Here is a 16,923-nt window from a genome sequence, read left to right as displayed (position 1 = left end):
ACAGAGATGGAGACAGCGAGCTTGCTTTGGTTTCAGTGAAATTGGTGCCTAATAATCACTTGGGCACAAAGAAAGTGCTTATCAAATCAACCCTTTGTCTTATCCCAAGCCCCACATGCTTACCCATAAACAGAAAAGAATCAGGAGCAAAAATGAAAAAAATCACTTTAGGAGGACTAATTTGGAGTGATGAGGAACCTCTGAAATTAATTGTAATGATGACTGTCTAACTCTAGATGCAGTAAGAAATCTATGGATCGTACACTTTCAATGGACAGATTGCATGTTAAATAAATTATATTTCAATAAAGCTATGAAAATTATTTTAAAAATCAATGAAATGCTTCAATTGATGTGTATAGATGGGTCACTAGCTATTCTTTGCAAATAATGAGGTCACTTCCATGTTGTAATTATAAATGTATGTTCAATTCAAAGACACTGTAACATCAACACTCATGAAATTTCTTTATAAATTCCTCCATTCAGGAGAAAAAAGTATGTCTGTTAGAGACACACGCGCGTGCGTACACACACACACACACACTCATGCATGCACTTGTGCATGCTTTCATCTTTTCTCACATCTAAGTCCAAAGAAAAATTTACTTTTGAATGTGTGAAGTTGCTTTGAATGCTATATGTTCAAATATAGAAGTTTATCTTTGTGATAAAGTAACAAAAAAGGTTTTAAAATGTCTTTATAAAGTGAGTTCAAGGCTTCTGCTCCATTTACTTAACACCTGATGCCATTGCCACAGGACAGATACAGATAGCCAAAAATTAAACATTTGTCTAAAACCATGATGCTGCGTCCTACTTGAAAGGAGCACGTTACTCATGCTGGTAAGAGGAAAAGTGACAGTATTGGTTTCCAACAAAACACACAGTACCAATCCCTCACTGCCCCCACAGTTTGCACACATCACTTCATCAGAAAAGTGTGTGTGCACATCACAGGGTTCTGTTATTACAATTCTTTTTGTGTTTTTTTGTTTCTGTTTTTCGAGACAGGGTTTCTCTTTGTAGCCCTGGCTGACCTGGAACTCACTCTGTAGACCAAGCTGGCCTCGAACTCACAGAGATCCACCTGCATCTACTTCCCAAGTGGTGGAATTAAAAGTATGAGCCACCATGCTTGGTTTCCATTTTTTTTTTCCTAATTTAAAGATGTTGCATCAACACTGTGGTTCACACCCGAAACTCCAGCTACTTAGTAAGCTGAAGCAGGAGGATGGCTTGTTCCTAGGACAATTTAGTAAAACTATCTGAAAGCAAAACAAAACCACCACCCCCGCTCTCAGAAGAGGTAGCTAAAGTGGTTGTGTTCAGTGAACACTAGCATTGGCTTTTGAGTTGGATTTCCCTTCCATGTCAATGTGCACTCTGGAAGACACATCCTTCGCTCTGCTCTGCCACCAGTGATGGTGGCTTTCAAGGCACCAATCAGCACTCTCATTGGCAGCCTCCTGGAGGGTAGGTAAAAAAGACTACTGAACAGTTCGTGGCCAGTGCACACAGTGGTGCTAATTATAATTTGTAGTTCTTTCAGCCCCTCAACACCTCTGTGGGGAGTTGTAGAAGACCAAGGCTAGACCCTTTTCCTTACCCACAGAGTAATTAAACAATTATTTATTTCCGGAAAACATGAACTGACAAACCTCAACTGAGCACTGGTCCCTAGCTCCAGCCACCATTTATCTCATTTGCTGGGACTGCAGGGTTACTAGTGATGGAAAAAGATAACGAAGCATGCGAGTCGACAATGTCATTTCACACTCCTGAGGATCATAGTCAAGTTTATACCAACACAGCTCTCAAAACAGTTGCTCACTCGGGCGAAGCACCGCACAGAAAACGGGGCAGAAGCCTGGATTAGTGCGTAATCTCTCCTCAAATTAATCAGAAGTTTAAAAGAAATGTTCTGTTTGAAGTACTGGGATCGGGAAGTTAATGCGGCAGAGTGGGAATCTTACTGCTGTATTTGAGGCTAGCCTCAATTACGCAGAGCAGTTGCCTTTCAGTGAGTTAGCCTGAAACTGCTTACACTGCACATTTACGACTTTGGCGATCCAAGAGAAACGAAATTTAAGAACATCTCTAGTGGTTTAAAAAAAAAAGAGTCATTTATTTTTCCAGTTAATTACCTTTTAAACCCATCATTTCCTAGATCTTCATCTGTTTTCTTTTTTTTTCCCTTTTCTTCCTTTTTCTTTTTTTCACTTGGAAACCAAAGGCACAGAACACCAGGTAAAGAAGTTTCTTTATGGCGTTCCTCCCACCGATGTGATCCTGTCTCATTATAATCATACTCACTGTGCCACTGGCGTTCCGCTGTCTCCTAGGAAATCCCCCATTGATGATCTAAGCAAGGTTTGTCTGCTTGCTTGTTTGTAGACGGGGTCTCCCTGGAGCCCAAGCTGGCCTCAAGCTCACATTTGTTCTGTCTCCTGAGTGCTGGAGCTACAAGTGAGATCCATTTTCTCCAGGATATATGCTACATTAACATCACTATTGGTTTCCGGCCTATTTCAAAATTAATTCAGCAGAAACGACAAAGGAATAAACCTATTGTGCCTGGCTCATTTGAAAACTCAACAGTAAGGTGCCTCATACCGTATTAGGAAGAGTGGTATCAGTCGGTTGTTCATGAAGACTGCCACTCAAATCCTCTGCGGTTCATCTGGATGGATGCTCAAGGCTCCCACCCACCCCCACTAGTAACTGAACAACTACGCTCCCCTGCCATACTTCAGCATCTTGGTAGATCTTATCAACTGTCAGGTAAAGGCAAATGTCCCGGTGCATTTTACTCTTGGGAACTTGAGACAGTAAATATATAGGACGCCCTTAAAGAGGAACGAACAAGGAACTTGCAGAGGACCTAGTGTCCTTTCTCCTCCACCTGTCTTTCTTCCCTGCCCCTCCGATCACCTCTGGAGCATTAAAACACCAGTGGCAGATCATCCACCAAACCAGACCAATACACAAATCTATGCCAACTCAGTGCCTAGGGTGGTACCTGGGCATCTGATGGTTCTAAAATCCATCCCGTCTTGAGTGACTTAATAGCACAGTACTGAGAACTCATGTTCTGTTTTTCTGTGGATGTTCGAGGCCATCATTGGCAAATGCCAGTTTTCCTTTCTCTAAGTAACTTTACTGGGTTAACCACTAGGATCCTAAAGAGGAGGAGAATGACAGCTATAAGCATGGACAGTGGGCACACACGAACCAAGTCTTTTCTCTCCTATGTGGCCACCCACCAAAAAAAGGCCCAATAAGAAACATAACTGAGGGAATGGAGAGCTGGTTCAACAATCAAGAACGCAATTCCCACCACACCCTGTGCCCTGTAACTCCGCTCTAGGGATCCAAACCCTCTTCTGGCTGCCTCAGCCACACCTGTGCTCATGGGCACACACCCAGAGAGGCACTCATGTACAGAAAACTAAGAATAAATAACAATTGTTGAAACCCCCACGTCAATAAAATGCAAAAGAAAACACCGAGACACCTACAGGCAAGCTCAACACATGAGTTTACACACAGCGCTAGATTCACCGATTATTTTCCCATTTTTGTTTTAAGAGCATATTTTCAAACAAACTCTTTTACTTTAGGTGTGTGTGTCCCAAAAGCCACGGGTAAAATGTAATGGAAATTCCTCCTACATCTGTGAGTAATCTCGTACAATTCATCATGGCTCCTAAACACTCACCTCAAAGGAGAAAGATCAGACTAGGGTAAGCAAACATCCACATGGAATAATCGTTTCTCTCTCCTATTAAGCATATTCTGAAGCTGGCTAATTTTTTCCAGAAGCAACCAGACTATTAGCACTTCATTCCTGAGCACAACTAGGTTCTCGAACCACCAGAAATTCACTACGGGCAGTGACCAGAGGTGCAAAGACCGACTAAAGGAAGCTGATGCTAAAGGAGGCTTCCTAGAACAGGAGGCAACTAAGTGTGTAACCTAACAACAAGTTCCGGTCTCACTATGGCTTCCACCCTCCACGAGGTTGCAGGAATATCCAAGAACCCCTGGAGACCGGACTATGGATTCTTGAAATTCTAGGGTCTGAAAACACAGGTGTATACAACCTCCACACGTGTGAATGCAGCATCAAATTAAATTTGGGAAAACACCACCCGTTAGGGCAGCACTGGAGGATCTGACTCAACTCAGTGTAAAGGCACCTGACAATTTTATAAGCGTGGGGACAAGCAGGTCTTTCTTTAGTGAAACCTCGTAGGACAAATTATTAGAGCTTGCTTTGCCCTCCCATTCCCTCAAAACCGTTTGCTTTTGAGCTCTGCAAAATAATTGGGTCCAAATGTCCTTGCTCTGTGTCTTTATTTTTCCTGAAAAGAAGTTAATAGTCAATTGAGTTTAATTTTTAAATTGGTGCCAAGGCCTTAAGCACATAGTACCAAGAAAGAAATAAAAAAGTAAATGACTCTTTCCTAAAAATGGGTGTGTATTAAATCCATGTCTTAGGACCCAGGCCTTCATAAAGACGGGTTAATTCTACAGAAATTCAGCTTGTTCAGCACGAACAATCCTATGAATGGCTCTCCTCCTTAAGGCAGCACAGTGAACAGCAGCACCCACCATGTCCTGGCACACGTGGGGCAGCAAGGAGCCTGGACCTGCCCATGGTTGGCTACTTTGCCTTTCTTCTACAACTGTGAGTCAGTGCAGAGACACCTATAGATACGCCTGGGTGGAAACCAGAAAACCAATTATATCAAAATCTGGAAAGGACCAGGCATGGCGGCACATGCTTAGAATCCCAACAGGCAGAAGGCAGAGAGGCAGGTGGATCATGAGTTCGGTGTCAGCTTCCAGACAAAGTGAAACTCTGGCCCCAAAAACACTGTTTGCTTGTTTGTTTAAAATCAAAAACTGTCTTTTAAAGGCTAGGGTGGCAGTAGTAAGGTTTTATTTCTATGTTATCAAAACAGCATCTTTAAGCTCTTTAAACATAGGGCCAGAGTATCAGAATTCTACTTTAATTCATGTACTGCTTTGGCTTTTAATCGCAACCTCTCAACTCCCCTCTCTAAATAATCCATTTTTATTAGAGGCCACGGTTAAAAGTCAAAACTAAACAGACTTCTAGGCAAGCTGAAAAATAACCCAAACTGTCCTGGAAAGCTATGGCTAATTTCCTGACAGCTGCCACCCAGCGAGGTGACAGGGCAGGAAGGCCGCCCTACTCCACACTTACGTAAATAAGATCACGACAAGCAAGGAGCCCATTAGGAAACAGGAAGACAGCGCCTCACTTTTGAATTTTCCAGGAAATCTCCATTTCGAGTTTGTGGAAGTCAACCCCTATTTTCTCCACATTTCCCCCTTGTTGCTGAAAATCTTTATGTAACTAACTGTGATGTTGCTAATGTCTTGATTCTCTGTCAACAAAAGAGGGGTCAACCTGAACCCCTTCTTCACTACTCCTGCTCTACAGGAAGAACCCTAGGGCGGAAAACTGGAAACCTGAGGGGTGTGGGGGTCCTGAAGCAACAGGCAGGATGAGGAGAGCTTCTATCTGCTCTTCACCATCCTCCAAGCCCCGCATTCTAGGAGGACTGGGCTAATCGGCTTTCCAGAATGGTGATACACCCAAACTAAACCTTCAAAGATGTTTTGACTGATGCTTAGTTTTAGGAGAAGATTGAAAAAAAAAAAAAAAGTCAAATAAAATTTTAGGGATCATCACTTCCACTTAGAGAAGAACTAAGCCAGGAGCTGCTGTTTTTGCTTCCTTTTACTGTATAATGGATTGCTTTTCTTCATTATTGGCACCAGCTACAATCCTTGTTTTGAATAATTAAGAAACAGACCATACAAGAATGCATATAATGTTATAGAATACAAAGGTTTCTCCAATGATCTGTTTTTTTTCCCCTTGAAACAACCAGAAATAAAATATTTTTTTTTCTGCCCAGCAATAAATCCCTCATTGTGGCACACCCAAGCTTCCCTGGCATGTGTCCTACCTTTGATTTTGCATGAGGATGCATGAGGATGCAAAAATCAACCTTCCTCCTTAACAAGTCCAACCAATGATTCAGTCTCTGCCCATTGTTGTCAATCTCAGCCTTGTCCCGACTCTTCTCACAGATGCCCAGATGTATGCAGCTGCCATCCACCTCCATTACCCTTGACCAACCTCACTGAAGGGAGAGAGGTTCCCATGCTCATGGTCTACTGCGCCTCTTCAAACAACTAATGTGTTCCCTCCTTCAACCCCCTCTTCTCACTGTACATGGAGCAGACTGCTCTTGGTCTCTGGGAGTTGCTTCTCAGTAGCTTCTGGCTTGTTAGTGATGCATGCCACTTGAAAGACTCCACACACCATGTGCTACGAGACATGGCAAACTGATTTGTACCCACTCAGTATCTGCATGGCCGGTACTATGACTTACATTCCCAGTGGCGATGATAGATGGATCTGAGTTTCCCTGGCAGTGTTTCCCCGGTGACTAAAGGGCTGCACTTGCCAAATGGTTTCCTGAGCTAAGGGTCTGTCGGGGGGCGCAGAAGAGATGATTGGCTCAACTGGGCCTTAAACCTTTGACCTTAACTTCATTAGCTCTGAGCACCAGCCTCAGCTCCATCATGACAATGGCCCTGGCTCTGCACAAGGAGCACCGATACATTCAGAAGGTAGGCAGATGTAGAAGACTCCACAGAAACAGACAAATTGGCTGGCACACCACAAATAAAATAAACTTGAGCTCCGCCTCCTTGATACCTAGTAGGAGAAAGCTGCTCCTGACCCCTCACAGAACCTCCTTGTTAGCCCTCAGGATGGAGAAGCATTTTTAGGCTCTGACGTATCTTTCAGGTAAAAGCAACCAGAAACACGACGGTTAAGCATCGTTATTTAAACCAAGTCAGAGCACCTACCAACCGCCTTTCTGTCCTCTCAAACCACAAAGCAAATAAATCCCCCTCACAGATGGACAGAGATACACCATGGAGAAGAGGGCAGAGGGAGATAAAATAAAAATAAATGATATTTACCTTCTTCTGTTTCATGCCACACGATCCCTTCCAAATTGACACTGGTCCCAGGTTCACAGGGCCCAAGACACTCTGGCTCTGTCACTACTCCAACTTCACACGTATTGACCCCCACGGACCGAGTCCGAACCAAAAGCTGCTCGACTGGCGCTGCAATATTGGATGAAGATGGGGAAAAGTAGGAGGGCAGAATCTGAGGTGCGAGACCGCTGGCAATCGGCGGCGGTGGGGCCGGCACTGTAAACAGGGGGTCAACCTGAAAGACAGACAGGCTTACTGCAGGGGTGATGCATTCTGGGAATTCGCTGTAATGCAATCTTCTTACATGGCTTCTAGAACAGATCATCATTCTACATTCCATTTGCAATTACCATAGGCTCTGAGTGCTTTCGTGGGTGCCAAAATATAAGCAGAACAGAATTGAGCGGTTCGTGTTTTCAAGTCCAGGAAGGTGAAGAGCGGAGCGCTCGCTTCCCAAATGAGAAGCAAGGCCTTCTAAATTCACCAACGGGACAATCTTTTAGTCTCCGGAGATGTGAATGACATTGTGTTGTAAAATTAATACTATTTCCCACTCATACAGAAACCTTGTTTTCAAAATGATAACGTTGTCTAAAGGAGAGACTGATAAACACTAATAAACAACAATATCTGTGTTATTGGACATTTAAATAAAGGAGATGGAATACAATTGTTCTCAGAGTACTTTACAACCCATAATGAATTAAATCACTACTAAAATATATTAACTTACTCTGCCGAATGTATAAAATTTACAACTTGATTATACACACTAAAGCACGTAAGCTGAATATTAGCCTGTGTTAAGAATCAATTCCTAATTAAGTGTTCTAGTGTGAAGTTTAGCAGGAATTCATAAAGAGGATAAATAAATGTGTGCGCCTGCATCCACACAACCTGAGCCTCCCCACCCACAAAGCCCTCGATGATTCACCTTATCAAGACGACTGAGGATCTCAATCAAGGTTTGGTAGGCCCCCACAACACACACCCAAATCCAAAGAAATGGATACCACAGCCAAGTAAAAGGCCTTGAGGTGCAAGAAATTCCCTTTTGCATCCCTAACTCCAGAAAGACAGCAAAGGTGCTCTGCCCAAGTTGAGAGGCCTGACTGTGATGAAACCAGAGCCCACAAACGCCCTAGACAGATCGCCAGCCATTCATGTGGCTCACTTAACAACTACTAGCTAGGAAACAGGTCGTCGTTCAGAGGAACACACCTGTGTACTAGGACTCCAGATGTCCTATGCACTGTGTGCAGACAGGGCCTCAGTTCAAGGGACAGCATCTTGGGCTTGATCCGCTGGGTAGACAGTGAATGTTAAGAAGGATCCACAGACGGTTGACCTAGTAAAACTCGATCTCATCTGCTGTGCATACATCCCTTGCTTCATCAAGTCCCTTTGCAGTCTTTTGGCTACAGATTTAATATTATAGTCTTTGTTGCTTAGAGAAGACAAAACCTAATAAAATAAGTATTTCAATAGGGTCAGAAGAGGAGCTGTGCTCCTTGAACTGGGGAGGCAGTCATCTGTGTGGGCTCTTGGATGAATTGACCAGAGGATCCTCTACAATTGCATTCCACCTACAATGATCAACTGACATGCACTTGCCTGAGCGATTCTAGAGACCAGAGAGCAGCCCTCCACCCATCTGCATGTTAAAGAAACTTAATTTCCTGCTCTCAAAGCTGCCATAAAACTTCTTTTGCACCATACTTTTTTATTGTTCTGACTGCAGAGTCCCAGAAATAAAAGCCCCTGGCAGGATCAAGTCCCCAGAAGGTGATTTATGCCTTAGCGGAACATAGCAGGGCGTGAATCAAAGCTCCCACTGAATGCTCCTGTTTAAAAATGGGGGCTGACAAATGAGGGAAGGGGTTCTGAGGAAGAAAATTAAGGAGGCGGTGGCGGGGAGGAGAGATGGGCTCAATCCTAACCACAGCTTTTACTGCAGCTAAAAACCTGTGTGAGGTAAGAAGAATTGCTCTCCGAAATTAAAAACGGCGCGATGATGCAAGGTGATAAGAAGCTAACGGGACAAAGCGGAACCGTTTCCTGAAAAGAGCGTCAGGTGGCCTGATCCATAGTCCACACTAATGCTGAGAACAAAGACAACTTGGGTTGATGAGTAAGAAAATGGACCAAAGTAAAAGAAGTGAGGAGCCAAGAGGGCAGGGATGCAGCTCTGGGAGGTGAGGACTGGACAGAGAATGAATGGGACCTTTCTTGATGCAGCATGCCTCAAGCCAGGCTTCTGGCTCCCAGCCTGACACAGTTCTAGTCCTTTCTCCTCTCTGAGGCCCACTTTCCTTAGCTGGGAAATGGATTCTTCAGCTTCCTATACCGCTAGCAATGTTTATTTCACCTGTTTTGGCACTGAATCCCCATTTCAACCCAATCCCACTTATAGACAGACAGATCGATAATACACCCCATGATATTTGTGATACTTATGTAAATGTTTTAGAAAATCAAGTCTTTGTTGTGGGGTTGCTACTGCTGCTGCTGGGGCCAGACCTAGGGCTGGAGCAGGCTCAACCCACGCTCTATCATTGCTCATATTTCTGAAAAATTTGGGTGTCCTGAGAGCTGGCCGTGGTTGTTTCCTTGAACACAGTCCAAATGTCTGATCTAAGCTGAGTCAGTGATAATGTGGAAACCTCATCCAACAGTTTTCAAATAAGGAAATGAGGGATCAGAGACTCTGACTATAAATATGAACCTACTCATAAGATGATAATAGTCTAAAGCCTTTAACACTGGGTATCTCAAATATTCAGATCTTTGTCAAAGTGAAGTCTTCTCTCACTTTTTCTATAATCCTCGTTTTTTTTCTGGAGCTCAAAACTCCTGTTGCTTGAAGAACTAGCCCTTGCCCTACCCTGCATTCTCCTCCACTGCCCTCTGAGTCCTGCAGAGGTGGGACACAGAGACCACCCACGTGGCCTCCAGCAGCCCCTCCTCCCTAGAGGTCACCAAATGGAAGGCGGGTTTTCGGGGCGGGAGTTACAGCCACTCCCGGAGTGTTGTACTGGCAGATATGGTATTTTTAAAAGCATTCCTCTTATTTACCAATCCTTAAGAGCTTAGAGAAAAATCTGAATTTCCATTAGCTCAAATGATGATTGGAGAGCTTGCCCCACGAGCCCACACTCCTCAGCAGTCACACGAAGCTCTATATGTCTGTGCCTTGAGCCTTTGCTTGAGACTGTCAGAGCGTTCCAGCAAGAAAGCCATCTAGACCAACCCACCCAACTCTAGGGGAGCTTGTGTCCCATATATTGTGCAAGAACAAAAAGCTAACACTAGTATTAGCCAGGGGAGACGAGAAGAACACACTACAGTGAGAAATTCCCAAGAGAATCACCTATCACGGGAGGTTAAAATGGAGAGGAATATTCCGAGACCATGGCTAGTATTTCCAGCTAGGTAATGTCCCAGTGGAGCTGTCCCTCTGAAAAGATTTAAGTTCTCTCGTGGTATCACACACCAAGCACACCTACCACACAGAAAGCAGGGTCTTAAAGGATATTGCATAGTTAATTTCAGGTTTGTTGCAGCAGGGGCTCCTAAAACAGAATAGTCTGGCTTCAATCTGGGGACTCCCCTTCTTCCATCTCCCTAGCGGTGGGATTTCAAGCCTTCACTGCCACACCAGGCCTCAGTAGTGATCAAGTCCGCGATGCCCTGATTTCTCAGGTCACTGATCCACACTGAAGCCATAATTTCTTTAGCCAGTGAAGCCTGTTAATGCAGAGGTTGGTAACAGGCTTGCCTGATGGGAGGCAGCAGCTTCTGAGCAGGACAGCTGGGGCGTGGGATCCAGAGTTTTGGGAGCAAGGAGTTTAGGGTTCAAGTCCTGCCTCTACCAGTTCATGTTCAGGGGACTCCGAGTCAGTGATGGAACATCAGAACCAGAATCTAAGAAATGGGGGTGGTAATGACCATCGCCCCCACTGGGGCACAGGGAAGACTGAGATAACCCATGCAAAAAAAGGTGCTCAGGCCGGGCGGTGGTGGCGCACGCCTTTAATCCCAGCACTTGGGAGGCAGAGGCAGGCGGATCTCTGTGAGTTCGAGACCAGCCTGGTCTACAAGAGCTAGTTCCAGGACAGGCTCCAAAACCACAGAGAAACCCTGTCTCGAAAAACCAAAAAAAAAAAGGTGCTCAGCTCAGGGTACAGCTCAGTACACACTGGCTTAAGGGGCTGGCGAGTCCCCAGCCTGATATTCCAGCTCTCTAAACTGTGCACACAGCCTTACAAGGCTGCTTTCTACATGCTACTATATTTAACATAAATCTGTAATCCCCTCCAAATGCATGGCTAAGCATGGTGAAGTGTGGTAAAAGTATGAGAAAAGGGGGCTTAACCCAGAGAAGCTCAGCCAGGAAATACGGCTTTCTACCACTGACACCTGGCAGTAGCCTGCTGGCACGATCCACCCCCATTTACAGTTTCATAGCAATGAGGAGGAGCACCCCAGAGGTCCTGGTGAGTCCTGAATTACTCCAAGATCTCTCCTCCTAATCTCCAGTTTCCCCTCTTTTCCTCACATGGCCTCGCCCAAAGTACTTCTGCTCACCTCAAAGCCCTCCACACTCCACTCTTTAGAACTACTTGATCTGTTAAAAACTCTGTGCGACCTGCTCCGAAAAGAATCGGCCCCAAATCCCTGTGTCCCAAGGCTGCAAGCTGCATCAAAGGAATCAATCAACACTAATTAAACAATCACAAATAGATCGAAACGGCAACTTCAGCTGTAGAGCTGCGTTCAAGGGAAGAGTGCAAAAGGCTGGACTTTTATGGTAACAGGGAGGTGCAGACAAAGGTCTTTAGAGCTGGAATCCTAGCGTGGCCATTCACTATGGGACCTCAGGCATTTGATCTCTGTGTGACTCCGTCTTCATCTGAAGAAAAACAGAAATAGCACCCAGCTAATGTGACATGGAGTCATACAAGCAACCTGAGTTCAGGGCGTAGGGCAGAGTAACACTCACTAAGTAGGAGCTAGTCCTACCATTAATATCATTACCATCGTTGCAAATATATCTCAGACCTGAATGAAAGGAAATTGATGGGTGGTTTGGTCCTGTGAGGCCAAAGGTTAGGCTTTACTGCATTCAACAGCAATTCAAGTGAGAAAACTCTGCATGGCTTCCTAGAGGAAGAAACACACTCCTAATCACGTGGTCCTCGTTTAAAGCTCACTGTATTAATAACGAGAATTAAAGATCGGAACAAAAGTACTGGCAGTTTTAGCCAGGGTTCCCTTGTCAACGTTCTTGTCTGTCATCTTGATGGGATACTGATGCAACCTAGCAGAGGCCAAAATAGGAAAGCAGCCATCTTCCAGTTGGGGGAAGGGAAAGAAGAAAAAAAAAGACTCCTAAGTCTAACAGCTGGTGGTGGCAGCCTGTCAAACTGAGGAAAGTTAATGTCAAGAACAGACGCGCCGCAGTCTCTCACTGTTATTTTTGCATGATTATTCCCAGGTGTTGGTGCACGCTGTGCAGTAGCCTGGCTATTTATCACGCCAGAGAGCCTAAGAGCAGGGGGCGGGTGTGGGGGGGGAGCTGAGAGGGTGGAGGGAGGCAGGGAACAGAAGGTTATTTACACAGATAGCGGCACTTAGTGTGTGTAATCAGAGGTGGGGGAGGGGAGGGCACGACGGCTCTGCAGAGGTCCTGGTAATATTTTCTCTCTTCACCTTATTTCAAGGGCTTCCTGAGTGCTGATGAGCCAGGAAGGCTCCGAGGCTGGAGTGCCGGTGGTGGCTGCTTTTCATCATTCAGCGTTTGCCTGTGTCAGCCGGGGAGGGTCTACGGTGCCAGGAAGCCCAACGCTAAACCAGAGGGGTCTCCTGGGCACGGATGAGGGGCACTGCCGCAGACACTCTAGACCAACAAAGACGCATCCACGTGGCTCTGCTGCAGGAGGCAGCCGGGCTTCCAGGAGGAAAACCCGGGGCTGCAGACAGGGGAGCCTCCTCACTGCAGAGACCACCCCCACCCGGATTGGCCTTCATCAGGGCTGAACCCTGACAGGGTGACGTGCCCTGGGTTCCTTCCATCTGTTCTCACAAATCTCCACACGAGTCCTGTCGTTAACCCCTCAATCCTAGGATTCTCAGACTGCCAACTGCCAGAGGCAGGAGGAGTGTGGTGTTTCATTTCGCACAGAGTCAATGTTTTGATTCTCTGAGCATGCTGGGGCATAGGTACTTAAGGCTCTCATTTTCTTCAGATCCTAGCATTTGGCTGCTTTATTAGATTGCCCAGTCACCTCTTAATTTTAAAAGCATTAGGCAGAAGACTGCTCTGCTGTAAATGGAAATCTCTGCCTTTTGGAGGTGACCAATGCCTGCTGATGGCAGAAAATTTGGGCTATGATTCTGCTTGACCGTCACTGTTTCCTTAACAGAGTGGGGTCGGTTTAAAAACATGTTCCTTAGACACTGAAACTCTCGCCAAAATTAACTACGCTCGAGTTTCCATCCCAGGGAACAAACCAGAACAGATCCAACTTTGGTCGTTGTTCTTAGTTAGGCCTCCCCTGAATGTGGTAGACACTTCTGAGAGCCAGGATCAAAGCGACTTATGCTCTGGAGCTTGCAGTGCAAACATAAAGGGGGGCGGAGGGACAAACTCGTGCTAATGATTTAAGGGTCCGGTTCTCGCCTAACCCGGAGTCTCGGCCACTACCAACCACTTTACAGAAACAGAACAGGATGCCAAAGCAGGGGCAACTTATCCAAGGATCTAAAATTCAAGACCAAAGCCCGGCCTGCACAGGGCTTCCGACTTATTTGTACAGAGTTCACACCCTGAGCTACTGTTAACACACAAGGTGTTTAGGGATTAGAACAGTCTTCAAACAGACATCAGAGGCAGGATTACACTGTGCACTCATTTTTTTTTCATTTAATCTTCACAAAATTGTGAGGAGGAGGTGAGAGTGACCTTGAAGTGTCTCTTAGAGTGGGTGGTCAAGCCTGAATTTGAACCAACCTAGGTCAACCAAAAGTAACCTCATCTAAATGTAAGAGAGCGTGAGATAGAAAGCCTCCTTCGAAGGGAATTTCTGAACCTGTTTTTCTGTACACAGGAAGTCACACACCTGAAGCTCTTTTAATGCCTACAGTTTCAAACTCTCCCACAAATACTGTGACCCCTCCAGAACCCCTCCCCTACTCCCAGGCAGAGGCGATGACTCAGCAGTTAGGAGCTCTCTGTACCTGAGTTCCAATCCCCCAGGCCCATGAAAAGAATTTGGGCATGGTTGAGCACACACCTGTAAATCCTGTGGTGGAGAAGTGGGTGGTGGCAGAGAAAGAAAGATAGCTGGGGCTTTCTGGATATTATACCAGCTCAACGGAGTACAGCCGAGAGCCCTCAGGGGGTATGCAGAAACACACCCATGTACACACACACACACACACTAGCTCCACGGCAGAGCACTTGGTAGAGCATGTGTGAAACCCTAGGCTCAATTGCCTGCATTGAGAGAGAGAAACAGCCACCTGAAACCACAGTTGAGATACTGCCAAAGTCTAGCCATGACCATGGCTCTGCTCCCCTGGGGCCAAGAAGACTGCTTCCATTTCCAGCCAAGACAAACAGAAGGCTGGACACACAGAATGCCAACAATTAGGCTCTGCTTAATGCTGCTTCGGGGGAAGGGTGTCACTAGCCATCAGGAATAACCTCAGAGGTGGCTCTGTGTGCAAGCACACGTAGAGAATATGCTTAAACAACAGCATGACTTTCGGCTTCCTTGTCTAGCCTTGGCTGTTTTCCAGGCACCATCAAAGGTCTGAGTGTGTTCAGACAGTGTAATTACACCACTCAGCCCAATGCTTTCAATTGTGTTTTGTTTTGTTTTGTTCTGAAGCTAAACTAAATCTCCTCTCAAAGATGCTCACTGTAGAATTTTATAGGGATCTGGGCCTCAAGAACTCTTCCAGCACACCGTATCAGTTGTCACATACTTAGCCTCGCTTGTGCTCCCGGAAAGACTGCTGCCCCACCGCTGAGCCACAGGCAATCTGTCCTCAAAGTGCTGCTGACATTTTTCACTGCTCAGAGTGGGGTGTGCTTTAAATAGTGGCGGTAAACAGTAGGAGTTTTCATATCTGGTTCAGAAGGGTTCTCTGATCTCCTCTTGTTGCATTTCCAAAGATGCCGAAAACAAAACAAACCACAGGGAAGGGCGGTGGCGATCATAGGCGGTACTGGAAAAGCCTTCTTCCTTTTGGAAAGAGTCCTTTTACTGTCTCCTTGGTATAAAGTCGAGTTCCGAGAAATTTCACCCAAATTGCATTTCTACCAATTAAGTTTCATTCCTTCCCTTGACAGAGACAGTGCAGAGGTGAGCTTGGAGGCTGTTCCTCAGAGGATGCCTATGGGAGCCAACGAGCCAATTTCAACTCAGCTGAACAAGGCATGTACTTCAGGAGCTGATGTGCACACTGCCTGCAGCTCCAGGGTTCCTAAATCCCTATGAAGTCAGGTTGAAAAAGGGGAACAAAAGGCCTTGTCTCACCTCACTCTGCCAGATGTGGATAAAACTTCTTGAAGGATGGGGAGATGGGGAAGAAAGTCTATTTGGAGAAAATCCTTTTTGTTCCTGCTCTCAACTAAAATCCTTTCTCTACCCAGGTTAGGTGACTTCTTCCAACCACCCAGATGGACTCCTGTAGAAGTGTATGCATTTGAATTATCCAATATATCTGCTGGTGACAAATGACAAGGGACTGTCTGAGTCATATCAGGCCCTCAGCGTCTTGCAAAGGGTCAGAACTTGTTTTACCAAAGCATCATGGGTCAACCCACAGAGGGTGACAATTTTAACTTTGTCTATCTTGGTACCAATGCCTACCTATGTTTAAGGACACAATGTAATTCCTACCATGCCTCTACTGAAAGGCAGATGTGAGGCTCCTCATTTGATTTGGAAATAAGTCCAAAAGAGAAGCTGCCTGCTCAGGTAAGAAAAAGAAAAAGAGAGAAAGAAAGAACCAATGAAAAAAGTAACAAAGGAAGGAAGGAAGGAGAAAGAAAGAAAACAACAAACACAGCAGAAGCCATGAATTTCCCAGTAATGTCTGTAAGCACCCACCTCCAAGTTCACGGTCACATAAATTCTACTATGTGTTTGGGATTAGAGATCAGACTCACCCAGGGCTTCAAGCCTATTAGGTAAGTTCCCAGTCCCATAATACACCTTATTCTCACAAAGTCCTACACGAGTAAATTGCAGTTCCCAAGTTCAGGATTATTTTCCCTTCTGTGAACAGAACAGATTTTTAAAAAACCCAATAGGTCTCTCTCTAGAGAGAACATTTTTCTCTGACATTTTTCAAGTATCCTCTGAGAAATGTGATCCATATATAACACATAGGACAGGAGGAGACACCTCAGCTAGAGTACTCAAAGATAATGGCACTTGGGTCATTTCTTAAAAAAAGAAAAAAATCTTTCTCAATTGCTGTTGAGAATGTCTCACACTATAGCCTTAAGCTGTCCTGGAACTCACAATGTAGCACAGGCTAGCTTCAAACTTTCAGTTTCCAAAGGACTGGGATTATAGCTGTGAGCTAATATATTCGGTTTAATAAATAAATAAAGTTTAAAAAGATCTTTTCATAAAAATGATGCTAAGCCAAATTCTGGTTCAAATAAAAGCAAACACCTGGGTATAGTGGCACATGTCTATCTTCCCAAGACTTGGGAGAATGAGGGAGATGTATCAGCAGTTCAAGTTCACCCTTAGTTCCATAGAGCCTGAGCTATACATGAATATGTCTCAGCAGGAAAAGAGAAGGGAGAGGAATGGAAGAGCTAACAAAATCCAGTGCTGA

At 45.2% G+C, this 16,923-nt stretch overlaps 1 protein-coding gene across 4 annotated transcripts in view; it reads right to left on the bottom strand.

Moving 5' to 3' along the window:
* The window catches only part of Znf608 (zinc finger protein 608), a 110,609-nt gene that overhangs the window by 54,887 nt on the left and 38,799 nt on the right, over nt 1-16,923 (bottom strand). For all 4 annotated transcript variants that reach the window (XM_057788700.1, XM_057788702.1, XM_057788701.1 and 1 more), the window contains exon 3: nt 7,039-7,294. In XM_057788700.1, the coding sequence (XP_057644683.1) occupies nt 7,039-7,294 (256 nt within the window). The remainder of the gene's footprint in view (nt 1-7,038; nt 7,295-16,923) is intronic.

This window comes from Chionomys nivalis, chromosome 14 (genome assembly GCF_950005125.1).
Source record: "Chionomys nivalis chromosome 14, mChiNiv1.1, whole genome shotgun sequence".
Taxonomy (NCBI): domain Eukaryota; kingdom Metazoa; phylum Chordata; class Mammalia; order Rodentia; family Cricetidae; genus Chionomys; species Chionomys nivalis.
The sequence above is the reverse complement of the archived record's forward strand: the minus strand, read 5'-3'. Positions and strand labels throughout refer to the sequence as shown.